Source organism: Ursus arctos, unplaced genomic scaffold (genome assembly GCF_023065955.2).
Source record: "Ursus arctos isolate Adak ecotype North America unplaced genomic scaffold, UrsArc2.0 scaffold_5, whole genome shotgun sequence".
Taxonomy (NCBI): Eukaryota; Metazoa; Chordata; class Mammalia; order Carnivora; family Ursidae; genus Ursus; species Ursus arctos.
In genome coordinates, this window is record NW_026623067.1 from 42,583,762 (window position 1) to 42,605,667 (window position 21,906).

General features: G+C 37.5%; 1 protein-coding gene across 2 annotated transcripts in view; it reads right to left on the reverse strand.

Annotated features, from left to right (window-relative positions):
- LARS1 (leucyl-tRNA synthetase 1) overlaps positions 1-21,906 on the reverse strand; it is a 67,788-nt gene that overhangs the window by 22,494 nt on the left and 23,388 nt on the right. For both annotated transcript variants that reach the window (XM_026498991.4, XM_057307446.1), the window contains 12 exons: positions 21,486-21,573; positions 21,323-21,399; positions 17,937-17,990; positions 17,016-17,156; positions 14,273-14,350; positions 10,608-10,693; positions 10,447-10,512; positions 10,267-10,349; positions 9,732-9,870; positions 9,182-9,394; positions 7,155-7,212; positions 5,180-5,243 (listed from right to left, as the gene is read on the reverse strand). In XM_026498991.4, coding sequence (XP_026354776.1) covers positions 5,180-5,243; positions 7,155-7,212; positions 9,182-9,394; positions 9,732-9,870; positions 10,267-10,349; positions 10,447-10,512; positions 10,608-10,693; positions 14,273-14,350; positions 17,016-17,156; positions 17,937-17,990; positions 21,323-21,399; positions 21,486-21,573 — 1,147 coding nt within the window. The remainder of the gene's footprint in view (positions 1-5,179; positions 5,244-7,154; positions 7,213-9,181; positions 9,395-9,731; positions 9,871-10,266; positions 10,350-10,446; positions 10,513-10,607; positions 10,694-14,272; positions 14,351-17,015; positions 17,157-17,936; positions 17,991-21,322; positions 21,400-21,485; positions 21,574-21,906) is intronic.

Genomic DNA, 21,906 nt, shown 5'->3' on the forward strand with positions numbered 1-21,906 from the left:
TGATTTAGTATTTCACTCAATCTTTATACATTTATTAATATGAATTCTTCTGAAAGGAAAAGCCGCCCCTACTCCCCCACTTATTCATTTATTCAACTAATATTTAGATCAGTATGGACTCACAAATATTCAACCTATTCACTAGGTTACAATCCAACACTATCATTTATTTCTTAAATTGTTCTAGCTTGGATAATTGGGAGCTCCTTCCAGTTGGCTCCTGTATCTTCTTTTTTTTTTTTTTTTTAATCACCCAGTGCTCAACACAACAAACCTACTCCTTAATCCGCATAATCTATTTTGCCCATCCCCATACCACCCTCCCTTCTAATAACCATCAGTTTGCTCTCTATCACTAAGAGTCTCTTATGGCTTATTTCCCTTTTTTTTTTTCCACCGCACCCTCCCCCGCCATATATTCATGTTTTGTTTCTTAAATTCCACATGAGTGAAATCATATGGTATTTGTCTTCCTCTGACTCTATCTTCATCCATGTGGTTGCAAATGGCAAGATTTCATTCTTTTTATGGCTGAATAATATCCCTCTGTGTGTGTGTGTGTGTGTGTGTGTGTACATACCACATCTTCTTTAACCATTCATCAACTGATAGACACTTGGACTGCTACCATATCTTGACTATCATAAACAATGCTGCTATAGGGGTGCCTGTAGTCAGTTAAGCAACTGCCTTCAGCTCAGGTCATGATCCCAGGGTTCTGGGATCAAGCCCCACATTGGGCTCCCTGCTCAGTGGAGAGTCTACTTCTCCCTCTCCCTCTGCCGCTCCCCGTGCTTGTGCTCTCTCCGTCTCTGATAAATGAATAAAATCTTTAAAAAAAAAAATGCTGCTATAAACATAGGGATGCATGTATCCCTACTAATTTAGTGTTATGTTTTTTGGGTAAATACCCAGTAACTCAATTATTGGATCATATGGTAGTTCGATTTTTAACTTTTTGAGGAACCTCCATACTGTTTTCCACAATGGCTGCACCAGTTTCCATTCCCATCAACAGTGCACGATGGTTCCTTTTTCTCCACATCCTCACCAACACCTGTTCTTCCTTGTTTTGTTGATTTTAGCCATTCTGACAGGTGGAGGTGATATCTCATTGCTGTCTGGATTTGCACTTCCCTGATGATGAGTGATGGTGAGCATCTTTTCGTGTGTCTGTTGGCCATCTGGATATCTTCTTTGGAGCAATGTCTGTTCATATCTTCTGCCCATTTTCTAATTGGATTATTTGTTTCTTGGTGCTGAGTTTATAAATTCATTATATATTTTGGACACAACTCTTTATTAGGTATGTGATTCACAAATATCTTTTCCCATTCAGTAGGCTGCCATTTAGTTTTGCTGTTTCCTTCTTTGTGCAGAAGCTTTTTATTTTTATTTTGATGTAGTTCGAATAGTTTATTTTTGCTCATTTCCCTTGCTTTGGGGGATCTATCTACAAAAAACTTGCTATGGCCAATGTCAGAGTAATCACTGCCTATGCTCTTTTCTAAGATTTTTATGGTTCAAGGTCTCACATTTAGGTCTTTAATCCATTTCGAGTTTATTTTTGTGTATGGTGTAAGAAAGTGGTCCAGTTTCATTCTTTTTCATGTTGTTATCTAGTTTTCCCAACACCATTTGTTGAAGAGACTATCTTTTTCCCATTGGATATTCTTTCCTGCCTTGTAGAAGATTAAATGACCATATAACTGTGAGTTTATTTCTGGATTTTCTATTCTTTTCCATTGATCTATGTACCTATTTTTGTGCCAGTACCATACTCTTTTGATTACTTGAACTTTATAACTTGAAATCCAGAATTGTGATGCCTCCGGCTTTGCTTTTTTCAAGGTTGCTTTGGCTATTGGGGGGTCTTTTGTAGTTCCACACAAATTTTAGGATTGTTTGTTCTAGCTCTATGAAAAATACTGTTGATATTGTGATAGGGAATACAATAAACATGTAGATTTCTTTGGGTAGCAGAGATATTTTAACAATATTTGTTATTCCAATCCATGAGCATGAAATATCTTTCCATTTCTTTCTGAGATCTTCAATTTCCTTCATCTGTGTTCTATAGATTTAAGAGTACAGATCTTCCACATCTTTGGTTAGGTTTACTCCTAGGTATCTTATTATTTTTTGGTACAATTGTAAATGAGACTGTTTTCTTAACTTCTCCTTCTCCTGGCTCTTTACTGGTATACAGAAACACAACAGATTTCTGTAAATATATTTTGTATTATGACTTTACCGACTTCATGTATCAGTCAGTTCTAGCAGTTTCTTGGTGGAGTCTTTCAGGTTGTCTATATACAGTATCATGTCACCTGCAAGGTTTTCTTTTTGTTGTCTGACTGCTGTGGCTAGGACTTCCAGTACTATATTGAATAGAAGTGGTGAGAGTGGACATCCTTGTATTGTTTCTGACCTTAATGGGAAAGGTTCTCAGCTTTTCACCACTAAGGACAATGTTAGCTGTGGGTTTTTCATTTAAGGTCTTTATTATGTTGAGGTATGCTCCCTCTAAACCTTTTTTGTTGAAGGTTTTTATCATGAATGAATGTTGTACTTTGTCAAATGCTTTTACACTGATATGATGTATCATACCGACTGATTTGTGAATACCGAACCACCCTGCAACCCAGGAATAAGTCCCACTTGATCGTGGTAAATAATTTTTTTAAATATATTATTGGAGTCAGTTTGCTAATATTTTGTTGAGGATTTTTGCATCTATATTCATCAGAGATACGATGAGAGCCTTTCGTTCTCTCTTTTGTGGTGTCTTTTTCTGGTTTTGTATCAGGCTACTGTTGGCCTTATACAATAAATTTGGAAGTTTTTCTGCCTTTTCTATTTTTCAGAATAGTCTAAGAAGAATAGGTATTAACTCTTCTTTAAATGTTTGGTAGAGGGGTGTCTGGCTGGCTCAGTCGGTGGAGCATGCACCTCTTGATCTCTGGGTTGTGAGTTTGAGCTCACACGGGGTATGGAGAACGTTTAAAAATAAAATCAATCAATCAATATTTGGTAGAATTCACCCATGAAGACATCTGGTCCTGGACTTAACATTTGTTGGGAATTTTTTGATTACTGATTCAATTTCTTTGCTGGTAATCAGTCTATTCAAATTTTCTATTTCTTCCTGTTTCAGTTTTGGGAGGTAATGTTTTTACAAATTTATCCATTTCTTTTAGGTTGTCCATTTTGTTGGCATACAGTTTTTCATAATATTCTAATTGTTTGTGGTGTTTGTTGTTATTTCTCCTCTCTCATTTGTGATTTTATTTATTTGGTCCTTTTCTTTTTTCCTTGATGAGTCTGACTCATCAGGAGGGGTGGGACTTGGTGTAAGCAAGTTATGTGGCAAGTGTCAGCACTGCCCTGCTTCCCACAGGTGGCCCTATGCATATGCTAAGGGGTGGGGAAAGGAAATGGCACCTGACAACTCCTTTGTTCCTGGAGGGGTCTCTCTGTGAACACTGCCTCTGTGAGACATGTTCTGAGATGAGCAACTAACCTCCCCGCTGTGTGCCCCGGGCACTCTTCAGATCGCTTTCCATGTTGTATGTCTACATCATGTTTGCCAGCCTTCTCTCCAAGAGCAGCCCCAATGTCTTCTGAGCTCTCCCAGAGCCAAGCACAGTGACCTTTAAAACTCCAGGCTTTAAGCTCCACTGGTTTTAAGAACTCAAGAAATTCAGGCCCTTTCACTTTCCAAACCAAATGCTATGGGGATTTGTTTTCCCCATGCACTCCCCTGTGTACTAGTTTGTCTCTTCCCCTTCTCTGTGACTGTGCCTACCTCCCCCATCAGTAGCCATACCTGTTTCTCTCCCAAACCACATCCCTGCACTTCCTACCTTCTTCAGTATAGCCTCTTTGCGGTCTTTAGTTGCAGAGTTTGTTCTGCTAGTCTTCAGATAGATTTCTGGGGTACTGAGGATGATTTGATAATTATCTACTTGTATGCATGGGATGAGGCAAGCCTAGGGTCCTCCTACTCTGCCACGATCTTCTGTCTTAAATAAATCTGTGTCCTTGCAAATGTCCTCAACCTTTTTGAAACATGTCCTTATTTTCTGGCACCCTAAGATGCTTCATGCTCATCTTATATTTTTCCTGCTCCAGCCTGCCAATCAATCACTTCTCCCAGGCACCCGAGTTCCATTTATTGGAGAACGGTATTTAGAAACCAAGCTCTAAATGCTAGATGTGTCCCTGCTACTAGTGTGTCCCTGCTCATAAGCCCTGTCGGCAGACACAGCTAGGGAAATGTATGCATGTATACTAACCTACCACATACATCTACGTTTATTTTTACAGTACTCTGTCTGTATATAAAATTAAAACCACTGGAAATAGCCAATTCCAATCCAATACCAAAGGGTACATTCTAGCATTCCCCCTTTATTATCTGTATCTTTTTTAACAGTGAGCTCTCATCCACAATAGATTTATTTGTTCAATCCCAGTACACACATAAAATTAGTTTCGGAATTGCTCACCTACATCTCATGTAAGAAATAGTTTTACTAATTACAGTATTTGTGTGAAGTTCTTTTTGGCTTACAGCGTCCAGTCAAAACACTGTTTCTCAAAGTTAGTTATGTTAGTTCTTTCCCAATTCCTTCAGCATGGCCTCAAACTATGCTAGCCAGGATCAGCAGAAAGACATGCCACGAGGACCAAAGCAATGAATGGTTCCTTCAGGTCGATAGTGCATTTCTTCCCTTGACAATGTAATGATGAAATGGAACAGTGCTGAGGCCAAGGAGAAAATATTTCTTGAAAAAAATGAATGCTCCCAGGTTCAAGTCACCTATATTTATATCAAGTATGAAGGAAATACCTTGGGAAAGCATCATAGTCAATATCTCTACAAATCAACTCTTTAATCTTACAAGTAGTAAGAAATTAGAACATGCCAGGTAGCAATTACAGTAAGTTTCTTTTTTAAAAAGACTCTAACAATCTTAGCTTGAATTTGTTCCTAAACAGATCACATCAGTAATTCTTACTTTGCTTGTACACAAAAGAAAACATAAGTATTTCAAAGTACTGGAAAAAGCAAAAGAAAAGAGCAGTAACGCTGATACAATAATTTTAACTTGCCTCCTATAATCTGAAAAGAATCAGACCCTATATAATAGCAATAATAAAAAAGTATACTCACCATCAGCTGAAAATTTGTCAATCGCTTGGGTCAAAGTGAGGAAGTTGCCTGTGGACTTTGACATCTGAAATAGAAAGTCAGTGATCAGGCATTATTAAGAATATATACAAATAAACCAAATCAGCCAAATCAAAGTGCGTAGGTTAGCCACAATCAGATAAAGACAAAAAAAAAAAAATTAGAAGGGGAAAGGAAAAGATATCTTGTACTACTTTTACAGAGGTGGAAACTGAAATCCAGTTAATATAGTGACTTGTCTGGGTCACTCAACTAGGCAAGGACAGAGCTAGGACAGGGTCTCCAGTCTGATACTCAATGCACTACTCTTTCCAGGCTATACTGCCTCCTAGGAATCAGTTTGGACATGTATAATGATTCCACTATATCTCTGGAACATTTCAGCTGGTCATAAAGAAGAGCTTTAGAGCAATTAGAATTATTCAGAAATGAATGGACTAGCATATGACGTCAGAGTAAGGGTTTAAGGGAACTTCACCGGCGTCACAAGTGGTTAAGTTGTGCTCTACCTGAGGGCACCATATCTAAGGACGCACTTTGCACAGCCTGCCAATCATTACTATTTAAGAATTTGTTGTCTTTGGGGCACCTGGGTGGCTCAGTCAGTTAAGTGTCTGCCTTCAGCTCAGGTCATGATCCCAGGGTCCTGGGATAAAGTCCCACATCGGGCTCCCCTCTCCCTCTGCCTCTCCCCGTTTGTGCTCTCTTGCTTTCTCTCACTCACTCTCCTGGTCTCTCTCTCAAATAAATAAAATCTTAAAAAAAAAAAAAAAAGTACTTGTTGTCTTTATCGGAACTTTGCTGGTACCAAAGAGAGGTGATAATCCAGTCCTCTACTACATGGCAATAAAGTATCTAGTTCTAATAAAATTAGCACAATGTATAGTACGACAACGTTGAGACCAAAGAAAACATCACATTACAACACATATATACAATTTGTATTTATATACACATACATACATACATGTAAATACATATATAGTGTAAAAAATGAGTTTGATAATCAAAAGTCCTTGTTGATCTAACAAAATCTATAAAATAGCCCATGCTTCTAATCAAAGAGCTGTTTTTCAGTCTAATATAGAGATTATTTTAAATGAACTTTTTTATTCCCTTTCAATATTAGGGCACCAGTTAAAAATGTTTCATTTTGCAATTCATACAAACTGCTATTTGTTTAAATCTATACCTATTTTCATTATGACAGCTATTTATAGCAAAGAATACTCTTTCCAATTAATATTCCATCAGTTGTAACAAAATTCACTGATTAACTTGCTACAAATATCATCACTAAGAAATAAATAACATGGCAACTTAATTTTCGGTTTAGGTAAGGCGTGGTACCCTTTTCAAATGTGTACAAAAGCATCAAAAGGGCAAGCAAGGGCTTTGTCAGGAGGTTTGCATAACCTTCTGTTGAAGACATTGATTAATGAGGTAAAGTCTTACATGGCCCTACAAAAAATCATACACATTAGCAGTTTAAACAATACCAGAAGCAGTAGTAGTATAGAGAGATATATTATATTGCCTGGGAAGAAGCATTAAAAATAACAGTTAAGAATCCTACAAATTCCAAAATTCTATTATTTTGGCTGGTCACAGTATAGAACAAATCCCACCAAATTATTTTCTCAACTTAATGAGAAAGACATTCTAGAGTCACAATGCTAGGAGTTTTACGTTTCTTTCTCTCTCTCTCTCCCTCTCTCTCCTCCATTCACAATTTGTGTCGCCTTCTATCATTCCAAATACAAACGCTAAAATAGTTAAGTTTTCGCAGTCCCTCCCCTCAGTTAATACTATTTACTCCATGCACTCCCTAATTTATGCTGGTAGTCCTAAACATTTTAAATGGAAGATTAACACTGATCTTCATACTCTTTATTTCTTTAAAAAGTACAACTTCCTACACCTGAAAAGTTTTCTGCAGAATTTCAAACTTTCTTACCTTCTCAGAGTTGAGGAGGAGATGTCCATTTGCTCTCACAGCAGCAGGCCATTTGTCACTTGATAGGTAAATATTTAAAGACAGAAATTAAAACCTTAAGGTTCGAGTTTAAGCTTAAAAAGTTGAGGTAAATGCTGAAAGATTTGTAACAGTTTATTAAGACAAATGTACAGATGTACTGAGTCCTATTCTTAACAGGAAACAAATGCAAATAAGAAATGCCCATTAGTTAAAGACTGGTTACATAAACTATGGTGCATGCAGACACTGAAATACTAAGTAATAGCTATTTAAAAAATCAGACAGGGCTAGATGTGTGGATATAAACAGGTCTTAGAAACATACGATTGCATGGGGGGAAAAGTGTCTACAATGCGGTATCTTTGTATAAATTAAAAAATAAATAAGCATGGGGCACTGGCTCAGTCAGAAGAGCAAGTGACTCTTGGTCTTGGGGTCGTGAGTTTGAGGCCCACGCTGGGTGTAGAGATTACTTCAATCAATCAATCAATCAATCTGATGCTGGTTTATTCATAAACATGTCATCCAGAAGAAATCGTAAGAAAGCAGTGGCAGGGATTACCTATGGGAAGGAGAGTGATGTGGGGGCAAGAGTAAAACTTCGCTTTTTACTTTTTTCTTTTATGAACTGTTTGAATTTTTGAACTATGTATGTACCAACTCATTCATTCTGGCAATGAGATTATGTGAGGATAGTGGCTGAGAGCAAGAGTCCTGGAGCCAGACTGCTAGGGTTTGCATCCTCGTCTTGCCATTGCTGAGTAACTCTGGGTGAATTATTTGAGCTCTCTATGCCTCAGTAAGGTTCCTTGTCTGTAAAACGAGGATATTACAGACCTTCCTCGAAAAGCTGTGCTAAAAATTAAATGAGTTGTTGTAAGTGATTAGAACAGTGCTTGGTGTTACTAACAATTATTACTTAAAAGCACTTGATGTTATTACTTACCTATAATTAGTAAAATCTAATACATGTCAAAAACTTGATACAAAGGATGAAGACTCAACTATATTACCAACAAGTACTTCTGAGATATCCAATTTCTCTGAAAACATATTTTAAACAACAACAAAATAATTGGATAACAAGAACCACATCAGATTTATTTTATTCCTCTACTTCAAAATCTTCCTTTTATTCTTGAGAAAGAAAACGCAATCTCATTCTAAATAAAGGAAGTCACATGAGATTGTTTTGGTGATATGAAATAAAATTTGAACAGAGGGAGGGTTCTGTTTTATCGGCTACTTGAGAGACTGGAAGGAAAGGCACAGAGACGTATCTGGGTCAAGACGGAAGATGATAGAAGGATTACTTTTGAGCACATAGGATTAAAAATGCTGCTTAGATTCAGACTCTAGTCAAAATACCACTACCAGGGACACCTGGGTGGTTCAGTCGATTAAGAATTCGACTCTTGGTTTTGGCTCAGGTCATGATCTCAGGGTCATGGGATTGAACCCTGTGCCAGGCTCCATGCTGGGTGTGGAGCCTGTTTAACATTCTCTTACTTTCTCTCTCAAAAATAAAGGAAGGAAGGAAGGAAGGAAGGAAGGAAGGAAGGAAGGAAGGAAGGAAGGAAGGAAGGAAGGAAGGGAGGAAGGAAGGAAATAAAAAAGAAGAAAAAAAAGAATATCGCTACCAACTAATGCTGTAACCTTGGGGCTCTCAGTTCTAAAGGAATGTTTCCTTCCAATTCTAATGTTCTAGGCTCTGTCTTAAATCACCTTTATTTCTGCACCTATTGAGGTCAAGGAGTCACAAAACAGGTCAAGTAAAGTACCGAAAGGCTGTCAAGGTACCTGAAATGTGACGTGCTTTGGTGAGCCCAAGGTAAGTATGAGGATTTCTGAATGTAACACAGGAGAAGGTGTGCTTTTTGTTTCAGTATACATTTAACAGAAGAAAAAGAAGGCAACTGGCAAACCTAACTATACCTTGCACAGTAACTTCTTAGATTTTTAAAGCCACAGGCATAAATTCAGTCTACAGCCTTTTTAGCACTCACCTTTGTTCTGGCCACATAGCCACATGATTATAAAGGTAATATGAAAGATGATTTGGAACAAGATCCTTGCCAGACACTCGGAGATCCACAGGATACCAGAACTCAAATTCCTGCTTTAACTGATCTAATTTTTCCTTCGGGATCTGAGTCTTAGGAAATGGAGCCTCCTTGAAGAAAACATAATCCCAAACCTCCTTGGTCATCTGTTGCGGTCTGTATTAAAAAATAAAACAAACAACAACAAAATATATAGATAATTTCTTTGAAAGAATCAATATTTTCACCTAATCACGAAGTAGGAATTGCTTAACATAGTTACACTAACAAATGATGACAAGAGGCTCTGATAAGAATAAAGAATGGTAACAATAACAGAGGGGCTATTTACTACTTTTTCTCAGTGTAACAGCAAAAAAACAAAAACGTAACAAAAATCTGCTAAATGAATTCTTAGGAAAACTAAAAAAAAAAAAGAACTTTCAATGTGTAAATCAAAAGATCGTATCTCTTGTTAACAAATTACACTTCTTTGCTTCATCCATTTACCAACCTGATGCCCAGCGGAGACTCTGTCTGTCCACGCAAGTTCCCCCCCTGCAGCAGGTGTGCCACTGTGTAAAATGCCATGTAAATAGTGGAATCGGAGAGCGATTCAATCAGCCACTGCTCATCCCAGGGCAGACGAGTACCTGCAATATAAAAAGAAAAAAATTAATGCACGAGGAACTCAAGGGACATATCATCCAGAGAATCCACATATTCAAGGCATATAGCATTTACAAAGCTCCTTATTTTAAGAAGGTCTTTGCTTGAATAATTAATAAACTGGTAAAGAAAAAAAACAAATGGCTGAAGCACTAGAAACTTTCTATTAAAAAAATCCATAAAAGCTATGTGGATTAGAGAGGTCATACTATGACCACCAGGTAGATGCTAGGGCATCACATCTTAGTTCCCCTCTCCCTGTAACTGAAATCTCTCACTTCCAGTTCAGAAAAACAGAAAAGAGGGAGAAAAAGTAAAAGTGTTAATTTGCCGTCTAATTGGCATGTCATTCAAACAGAAGAATTTGAAGTATACGTTACCTAAACCGTAAGTTCTCGAGCAAGCATGCTCTTGCAGCCAACCTAAGGTAGCTTCAAAATTCCTCCTGGTCTCCTCACAGAATCTGGAGAGAGTAAAAGATGAACTGTCTTTCTTCACCTTCACTGTCTTCAATGTTTCTCATCTCCTCTCCCTTCCCTCACCACTTTTTCCCTTCTTACGTTTCCAGGCCCCTCAAGCACTGGGATGTCTGTTTTTTCCAGTTCTCTTCTCCATAATCCAAGTACCTTGGGAGCGGAAAGATTGATTAAAAAAAATAAATAAAAGTCAAAAGGATAAGTAAAGTGACTGATGGAAATTTCTTGCTGTAAGATAGACTAACCACTGATCACACAGGGCCACAACACATTCATCTGAAGATCTGGACATAACTTGTTTCTCTGGTTCCATGTAAATAAATGCATCTCCCTACACAAAAGCAAACAAAAACATATCAGATATTATGTCAAGTCAATCTCTATTCCTCGGGGATAATAAAAATAACTTAAAAAAAAAGTTACACCACCAATAACCAAAACCCCACATTTTCATTATGTCTTCCCTCTTCCCAGGTTACCTGCCTTTCTCTCTACACAACATTTACTTTTGAAAAGGTGAGCATCTTTGTCAACAGATCATCTTTCCTTTAGACTATGAGATTATTCCTTTTCAGTGGAATGTGAAAGATGTTCAATACTTCTAATTCTACGGTTTGAAGGTCAGACTGCCTATGGAAGCCTTTTATCCTTGTTAGAATAAAAATACTAAAAAATATGAAATTAAATGCATGGAACCACTGCTTTTAAAAATAAATGCATAAAAATTAAATATGGAAAATATTGTTGCTAAAGATTTATAGTGCCATGAAAAATGCCCACTAGAAAACTAACCATGAATTTAATTATTAAGCAAATATAAATATCTCTATCTCTTAATGTATCATGGTCCCAAACTTATCAGGGTATTTTTAAAAATAAATCCAATATTATTATTAATAAAATGATTCATTTTTCTTCATTTTTAATGTAATTCTTCATACTGCTAAATAGTTACAATTTTGGCTTTAAGATGGTAAATTAAAAACAGACATTTAAGTCTATTGCCTCTCAAAACTCCAACAAAATGACAACAAAGAGGGTTTTTCTTTTTTCCAATGGCATGAACTTACAGAGACAAAAGAATGGAAGACGAATTAATATCAATCAAATTTTGGAAACCAAAAAACAGGATAAATGACAACTGCATTAGCAGATTGAGGGAAACCAAATGAATCCTAAACCAACAGTAGAGAAAGGTGAAAAGCAATCCAATTTGTAGTGCAGAACTTCCAAAAAACTCAACAATCTGAAGTACAAAATGGTTCTGGAAGTAGAGGCAACAAAATAAGAGGACTAACTGAAGTCTGTAAAGAAGAGGTTAGAACCCCAGACACCCTAATCCCACACTATCCAGACTCGCAACTGGCCTTCTCTGTACCAGCAGAACAATAAAGGTTTATTCTCTGGAGAGGATGACAGCATGACTCAACCAAAAACAAAGTTGAGGGTATCGCTATCACAGTGGGAACAGCTGAATTAACTGGAAGGTCAGCACACCGGGAACTGGTATCTCCCCTAGCAATCTTTTCAACTCCCAGAATTCTCTGTTAGCTTAGACCTTTTAAGCCAGAAACTGGAAGAATCTCTTGGGAGGAATCCAACAAATCCAAGAAGCTCTAACTAACCTCAAGGCTAACATAAAGGCATCCCCAAGACCCAAAGAGTCCTTCTATTTTTTTTTCCCAAACAGCCCTTCTAGATCTCCCCCAGTGAAACCCTACTCACATGCAAAAAGATTCTGATCACCTTTTTGTACCCACTCTTAAATATCAACAACCTTTCTCAGAGAAATAAAAGATTAAGATTTCACATCCATGAAGAATAGCATCCTATAAAAAAGGATCAATCAGATAGCAGAATAGGCTCTTAAACTGACCCTGAGTTGGCAATTTCGAAGGTGGATAATAGCTATATAGGAATTCATCATACTACTCTCCACTTTAACAAACAAAAACTTAGAGGAAGAAAAAGTTGAAGAATTCTCCCAGAAAGAAAAGGACTTCCAGAATCTAAGAGAACCAATATCTGAATAAAAAGAATTCAGAAAGCAAAAATAAAGAACAGGAAGAGATGAAACAATCAAAAAAAAAGTCAAGAAACTTTCCAAATCTAAAACACGTAAGTCTCCCAAACTAAAGGAATCCACCACGCACCCAGAAAAATTAATAAAAACTGACCTACACCAAGGTAAATCATGAAATTTTAGAATACCTGGAAGAAAAAGAAGATTCCACAAGCTTCCAGAGGAAGGGAAAAAACAAGCCATTCACAAAAGATCGGTTATTATCAAAATGGTTTTGGACTTCTCAGCAGCATTACTGAAACAGAACACCAGGGGTAATGCCCATTAAATTCTAAGGCAAAATTACTTCCAATCTAGAATTTTGTCCCCAAGCAATCAAGTATGAAGACAGACTAAAGATATTTCAGACATGGAAGCTCGCAAAAATTTACCTTCCAGGTACCCTTTTTCAAGAAAGCCACTAGAAGCAGAGCTTCACCAGAATGAGAGAGTAAATAATAAAACAACAGCAATGGGATCAAGGAAAACAAGAACTCCAACTCAAGAGAAACAAAGGAAATTCTTAGTAATAGTGGAGGAAGATCCCAGATGACATTTGTCCAATAAGACTGTAAGCAACCAGTCCTGACTAAAACAGGCCAGAAGGCTGTGGGAGAACTTTCTCCAAGATGGAACCAATAGCATATTAATGTGTGAAAGTATTAAGAGAAGAAATAAACAGGGCAGAGTTTGGTATGATAATGATATTTTAAAAGAAGGAAATTAAAAAAAGAGAGAGAGAGAGAGAATTACTAACGCCAAGGGAAAACAAAAGCTGGGGAAGAAAAGTTCTCATTGTACACTTCATTGTGGATTGGTGACACCTCAAAAATGTACACAATGACTACTGCTCTCACAAAAGTTATAATATGCCTACGCTAGGAAGACAGGAGGTAGAAAAGTATACACAAATGGTGAGGTTAGAAAGAAAGACACAAGGTAGAAGGAAGAGTTAAATCTTGATTTTCCACAGTAGGAAGTCAATGGCTAATGCCTAAAACTGAGAAACAAAATTAAAAAAATTACTGTACTAGCACTAAGATTAAAGATCTGTAAGAAAGACAGAGGTTAAGAGTAAAAGAAACAACTGAAACAGTTCAATGCCTGTTCAAGGAAGAGAAATTTAAGACAATGTGGAATGATGGAGAGGAAACTGCTGGTTTTTTGTTTTAATAAGCTTTATAGACTACTGTCTCTCCGTACTAAGGCCATATACAACTGTCAGAAATCAAAACTTGGGGCGCCTGGGTGGCACAGTGGTCAAGCGTCTGCCTTCGGCTCAGGGCGTGATCCCGGCGTTATGGGATCGAGCCCCACATCAGGCTCCTCTGCTATGAGCCTGCTTCTTCCTCTCCCACTCCCCCTGCTTGTGTTCCCTCTCTCGCTGGCTGTCTCTATCTCTGTCGAATAAATAAAATCTTTAAAAAAAAAAAAGAAAGAAAGAAAAATCAAAACTTAATTTAAAAATTAATTAAGTACTTCGACAGAAAAAAAGTTTCAACAAAAACAAAGACAGAGGGGGAAGAAAAAGGATGAAGTAAAAAGTAAAGCACTACACAAAGAGAACTGTAACCAACAATATCTCAAAGGCCACTGCCAGGAAGCATCACTGAAGTTCTCTGTGCTTTACACATGCCAACTTCACAGCACTACATTCATCAACATTACAGGTGAGATGTTCAAGTTAAATGAATTGCTAAATAAGTCTCCTATTTTCTGCCACAAAATATTTATCTTTAATACAGCTCCAGGTTCTATTACAGAACTCACTACTAATTAACACCGTGAAGTCTATTAACCAAAAGGTTTTCTCCTAAACCAGCCTTGGGAGGACAGCCTATCACGTACATTGTCAATCATCTTTTTCTGAATAGTCTTCTTTACATCTTGGACCTTCTGTCCTTTAAATCCATCCACCAACATTACCTAAAAGGATGAGAAGTGGGGGGAAAAAAACAGACAAAACAATTAAAATTTGCTTTGTGCTCCTTCCAAACTTCTACCTGCAACCAAGGTATTTTTAGTGTGAAATTTATCACATTTATAATCTTAAGTTTTTATTCTGCCATAGCTTAAACAACTTTTATTTATTTATTTGTTTGTTTATTTATTTGTTTATTTATTTATTTTTAAGATTTTATTTATTTATTTGACAGAGAGAGACAGCCAACGAGAGAGGGAACAGAAGCAGGGGGAGTGGGAGAGTAAGAAGCAGGCTTCCAGCGGAGGAGCCTGAAGTGGGGCTCGATCCCAGAACGCCAGGATCATGCCCTGAGCCAAAGGCAGACGCTTAACGACTGAGCCACCCAGGCGCCCCAACAACTAATATTTAAAACACACTTGTTTTTCTTTTGGTGTAACTAGGATAGCTATCATGAACATGATTAGGAAGGAACACTCACTTCCTTTCCATTTCTCAGATTTCCATGTGGAGAGAATTTCAATATGCTTACTCACTTCATTCCTGAAGGCTTTGGGAAAATAAACTGAGTGCATGCAGCTCAGCTCCATTTAAACTTCTGTTTCCAACTATGCCTATTGGCAGTGAGCATTTTCCTTTGCTTGGCCATGTGATAAACCTGGCCCTTACAGGAAGGCCTGTTTTTCAACTCTACCTTTTAGGTAGTGAGGAAATTTAATTCTAGGTCTAAGTATTTGCTTGCTCATTGCTGTCACAGATCTAAGCCACACAATCCCCTTCCAGCTGACGTTCTGATCTTCAGCTATGTGACTGCTGTTTCTCTCTGAAATAGCTTCTATCTTTTTTTTTTTTTTAGATTTTATTTATTTATTCGACAGAGATAGAGACAGCCAGCGAGAGAGGGAACACAAGCAGGGGGAGTGGGACAGGAAGAAGCAGGCTCCCAGCAGAGGAGCCTGATGTGGGGCTCGATCCCAGAACGCCGGGATCACGCCCTGAGCCAAAGGCAGACGCCCAACAACTGTGCTACCCAGGCGCCCCTGAAATAGCTTCTATCTTAAATGGAAAAGACACAAGTTCTTTTTTGACTTTCCAACCGTCTAACATGCCAAAATGCTTTATATCTATTTAATTCATCATTATGAAATTATACTTATTGATCATTATGGCACAGTGGTTAAGAGCACAAATCCTAGGGGAACCTGGGTGGCTCAATCAGTTGAGTCTGACTCTTGATTTTGGCACAGGTCATGATCTCAGGGTTGTGAGACTCAGCCCCACCTCGGGCTTAAGATTCTCTCTCTCCCTCTGTTCCTCCCCCCACCCTGCTCACACACACCCGCACTCACTCTCTCTCAAATAAATAAATAAGCAAGCAGGCACAAATCCTAGAGCCAAGCTGCCCAGTGTGAGTACCAGTTCTGCCAATGGCTATCTATCTGACTGATCTTAGGTAAATTACTTAATATCTTAGTACCTCAATCCTCATCTGTAAAATGGAATAGCGCCTACTTCACAAGGTTATTTTGAGATTTAAATAAGTTAACATGTAAGTACTATATAAGTGGTGGCTTTTATTATCACCCAAAAAGTATAAGTCACTTAAAAAAAGACATATAACCAATTATGATTACCTAGAAAAATGAGAGTAAAGGTAAAAATAAAGAATTCTCATTCATTGCTTTAAAAATCTTCATTTCAACCTCAAGTCACTAGTAACTTGGCTGGATTTTTACTTTCTCTAGCTTAGTCTTCTTTCCACGGAAATGTAAGCCACATTAACATATGCACAATTAAGGAGAAAAGAGAGGTTCAAAACATGTTTTTTGTGCTCACCTGACATTTAGTACGCATTAATAAGTAAATTAATGAACTGAATAAAAATGCTAATTTAAAATATGAACTCCTCGGGGCGCCTGGGTGGCTCAGTCGTTAGGCGTCTGCCTTCGGCTCAGGGCGTGATCCTGGCGTTCTGGGATAGAGCCCCACATCGGGCTCCTCTGCTCAGAGCTTGCTTCTTCCTCTCCCACTCCCCCTGCCTGTGTTCCCTCTCTCGCTGGCTGTCTCTCTATCAAATGAATAAATGGAATATTTAAAAAAATAAATAAATAAAAAATAAAATATGAACTCCTCGATTAAAGGAGCAAAAGAAGGAACCAGGTATTGCCCATGCAATAAATCCATGGAATTTATTGCAAAATAATATGAACTAACTTTAAATAATCTTCTCAGTAAACTCATTTTTTAGATATTCTTAGAGGACACAAAAATATAATTTCTGTAAATGCTATCAGATAAAAAATAGATTGAAAAAAGAAATCTGGAGGGGCTCCTGGGTGGCTGTCATTAAGTGTCTGCCTTCAGCTCAGATCATGATCACAGGGTCCCAGGATCGAGCCCCAAGTTGGGCTCCCTGCTCAGAGGGGAGCCTGCTTCTCCCTCTCCCTCCGCCCCTCCCACTGCTTGTGCTGTGTCTCTCCTCTCTTTTTCAAATACATAAATAAAATCTTTAAATAAATAATAATAAAAAAAGAAATCTGGAAACAGAAGAACATAGTCTCATATTAATCTCTCTCAAATCAGTATATATTTGAAACTATACTGAATTTTTCTATTTTTTTCCTAATCATTGAAAAAATTACAGAGCACAACTAAAAAATTATTACTTACACCATCATAAAACCCTTTTAGATATAACTTCTCCTTTGCTTCTGCAAGTTTTTCTCGGTCATTCTGGCTTTGAACTTTCAAATCATCACAAATGGTTACAGCAGAAAGATTTCCAAAACCTGGGATTTCAATGATTGGCACCTGTAAAGAACAGCAATGTCAGGAAGTTATTCACACTGAATGAACACAAAAACAGCTCCATGGGGCATAATCCTCTTGCCTCTACTGTTCAATGAAGTCATTTCAGATTTTATGTATCATTACAGAAGCACCACACATCAGGCAATCACAGTGACTAACATCCAGATGTGAATTTGTCTTTCTACTCTCCTCCAAAGGAACTACATAAGTTCTCTACACCAACCCCCAAATTGTCCTCCCTCACTACAGAAAACACCTTCTCCAGCTCACAACCCTACACTAGCATAGAATTACTAAATAATAAATTGTGAAACTAGGAAAATGATGTAAACAATTAAATTTTATGGATGGTCTTATTTCTGGTTTATGATAAGTCTTCCAGATTCTTCATGAAAGTTATTTGCTAGTGATTAAAATTTTTTTCTTCTCCAGGCACTAATATGAAAACATAAGCATTCACGACTAATATGGCAAAACTCTGTCTTTAGAAGCTTGGAAACAGGCCACAGTGGCAAAATAAGCGACTACAAAATTGGTGATGCTAAGAAAGTCATTTGTTCCAGAATTACAGGTGCCGAGTGCTAAGAAAATGCTTATTGTTGGTCTCTCACTCTCAACTGCCATAGCAGATATCAAATAAAGTAAGTAAACTCTTATGCAAGCTCCCTCTCATTTTTTTATATTCACCAATTATTCAATTTTGTTACAAGGAAAATGTTAGCTCTTTTTTTCACTGATAAAGAGATGGGTGTGAATATTCTGAGTCACCTAAGTACTCACCGGCTCAAATGGCAAGACCATGTCATCTCTAATTCCATACTTTGCTCGTAAGGCCTACAAAAAAATTTTGCAAATTAACACTCATGATCAGCATTAGTGGCATTATCATTGACAGAACCAACACCAAAACTTTTTAAAATTATTTGTTCTCCGCTCCATACAGAGAATTTTTTAAATTTTACAAAATATCTCAAGAACGGACCTATGACTTTTAAAAACTCAACTGTTTAAGTTAAGAGTGAATGGCTTAAATGATGAAATAGTAAGCCAAAAGTAAAAATTTACACATACACTCACACACACCCCAATGAAAATGAGGTTCATTTACTAGGTTGCAATGAAAATGTGAGTATCAGAAAACTTTTTTTAAAGTTTTATGAAACCCATCAAAACAGATTTAAAAAGAAAAATCACATGATCCTATCAACAGATGCAAGAAAAGCATTTGACAAAATCCAACACTCAGTCATGATAAAAACTCCTAGGGGCGCCTGGGTGGCTCAGGTGGTGAAGCGTCTGCCTTTGGCTCAGGTCATGGTCCCAGGGTCCTGAGATCAAGCCCTGCATTGGGCTCCCTGCTCGGCGGGAAACCTGCTTCTCCCTCCTCCACTTCCCCTGCTTGGGTTCCCTCTCTCGCTGTCAAATAAATAAATAAAAATCTTAAAAAAAAAAACAAAAACAAAAACTCCTAATAAACAGGAACAGATGCAGACCTTCTAAACTTGATAAAGACTATCTACAAAAAACCAACAACTAACATCATACTTAATGATGAGAAACTCAAAGCTTTCCCACTAAGATCAGGTATGAGGCAAGGACGTCCCCTCTCACCACTTCTTTTCAGTATCATTCTGAATGTCCTTGTTAATGCAGTAAGGGAAGAAGGGTATACAGATTGGGAAGGGCAACATAAAACTGTCTTTGTTCACAGATGAAATGAACATCTGTAGAAAATCCAAAAGAATCAAGGAAAAAAACTCCTGGAACTAATAAACTATTACAGCAAGGTTGCAGGATAGTTAATTATACAAAAGTTAACTGCATTCCAATGTACTAAGAATGAACAAGGGGAATTCAAAATTAAAAACATAATACCATTTATATGAGCACCTCCCCCCAAAGTCAAATACTTAGGTACAAAAGTAACAAAACATACATAAGATCTATATGAGAAAAACTACAAAACTCTGTGAACAGAATCAAAAAACTAAATAAATGGACAGATACTTCATGTTCATGGACTGGAAGATTCAGTACTGTGAAGAGGTCAATTCTTCACAACTTATCTACAGATTCAATGCAATCTCAACTGAAATCCCATCAAGTTATTTTATGAATATCAACAAATTGATTGCAAAGTTTATACGGAGAGGCAAAAGACCCAAAATAATCAACTCAATATTGAAGAACGAAGTTGGCTTCTGGCTTCAAGACTTCCTATAAAGTTACAGTAATCAATACAGTGTGGTACTAAAAGAAGAGACAAATAGTTCAGTGGAACAACACAGAGAGGCCAGAAATAGACCCCCAAAATATAGTCAACCGATCTTTGACAAAGGAGCAAAGGCAATACAGTAATTCAAAGACCGTTTTTTCAACAAATGTTATTGGTACAACTGGACTGGTACAACTGCAAAAAAAAAATGAATCTAGACACAGACCTTACATTGCCACAAAAATGAACTCAAAATGGATCACAGACCTAGATGTAAAACACAAAACTATGAAATTCCTAGAAGATAACGTAGGTGAAAACTTAAATGACCACGGGTATGGTGGTGCCTTTTTAGATACAACATCAAAGACACAATCCATGCAAGAAATAATAAGCTGAACATCATTAAAATCAAAAACTGCTCTGCAAAAGACAGGATCGGGAATTAAAAGACAAGCCAAAGATCATGAAAAAATATTTGCAAAAGACACATCTGATAAAGGACTATTATCCAAAATATACAAAGAATTCTCAAAACTGAGTTATAAGGAAAAAAACAATCTGGGTCACCTGAGTGGCTCAGTCGGTTAAGCGTCTGCCTTAGTTCCAGCTCAGGTCACGATCTCAGGGTCCTGGGATCAAGCCCACATCAGGCTCCTGCTCAGTGGAGACTCTGCTTCTCCTCACTCTCTGTTCCCCCACTCGTGTGTGTGTGTGTGTGTGTGTGTGTGTGTGCGCGTGCGCACGCCGGTGTGAATGGCAACCTGATTTTTTAATGAGCCAAAGACTTTAACAGACGCGCCGCAATGAAAGAAGATACATAGCTGGCAAATAAGCATATGAAAGGACCACATCATGTCATCAGGAAAATGCAAATTAAAACAACAAAGAGATATCACTACACACCTATTACAATGGCCAAAATCTGGCTCAATGACACCACCAGATGCTAATGAGGATGTGGAGCAACAAGAACTCTTATACACTGCTGGTGGGAATGCGAAACAGTACAGCCACTTTGAAAGACAGCTTGGTGGCTCTTTCAAAACCAAACATATTCTTACCATAGGACCCAGCAATCACACTCCTTGGTATTTACCCAAAGGAGCTGAAAACTTATGTCTACACAAAAACCGGCATACGGATGTATACAGCAGCTTTATCCATAATTACCAGTGCTTATTAGCAACCAAGAGTTCCTTCAGGAAGTGAATGGATGAACTGTGGTACATCCAGGTAGCAGAATTTTATTCAGCGCTAAAAAGAAAATGAGCAATCAAGCTATGAAAAGACACAGAGAAACTTTAGATGCATATGAGTAGTTGAAAGAAGCCAATCTGAGAAATCTACATACTGTATGATTCCAACTATATGACATTCCAGAAAAGGTAAAACTGTGGAGACAGTAAAAAGATCGGTGATTGCCAGGGGTCACAGGGAAGAGAGATGAACAGAAAGAGCACACAGGATTTTTAGGGCAATGGAGATACTCTATGATATTATAATGATGAATCTGTGTCATCATACAGTCGCCCAAACCCAAAGAATATACACCACCAAGAGTGAACCCTAAGGTAAACTATGGACTTTGAGGGATTATGATGTGTCAATGCAGATTCATCATGGTAACAAATGTACCCCTCTGGTGGGGATTTTGATAATGGAGGAGACTGTGCACGTGTGAAGGCAGGGAGTATATGGGAAATCTCTGTACCTTCCTCTCCATTTTACTGTAAACCTAAAACTGCTCTAAAAGTCTTTTAAAAAAAGATTCTATGAAATATTATACTTAAAATTCAAAACAAAGGAAAATATATAAACATCAAGAAATAAGGCAGAGGGTAATAGTTCAAAGATATATGATAGCTTTTTAGCCTAATTTCACAGTTAGTTCACTGGTAGCTAATTAGATGATAAAGAAGAAACAAGAACATGAAACTCAGATACCCACTTGCTTTTTCTTCAGATCTCTGAGGGCAGCAAAATCATCAGGAGAGTCAGAAGGAACACTTGTGACCACGCCAGTGCCTTATAAAAGAAAGTGTGGAATTAATTAATACAACCAGAATGCAGTTATCAAATTATTTCTAGAAAAAAAGAAAGAAACTCTTTACCTTTATCCTCTTTTATGGTGAGCATTGGAAGAACATAGATCACCTTATTAGATGTTAAAGGTGCAGAAAGGGATGCACCAAGAATTTCCTGTGCAACAAAAAAAAAATCAGCATGAAGGTGAAAAAACTTTTTAACCATTAAAATTTAAAACAGTGTTAATATTTTTAAGCCCTGAGAAGTTAGTATTCAAAAATATATGAAGTAAAACAGAACATCTTCTTTTATACATAATTATTAGTTATAAATAATTATGATATCCAAATGAGATGTGGTAAGTGGTGAGGAAATCAGTACACTAATACATACATCGCTTGTGACAGTGTACTTCTTGAGGAAAACAATATTGGAACCATAGCTCAAGAGACACAAAAATGTTCCCACAACCTGGACCCAGCAATCCAATCCTAGGGATTTACCTCA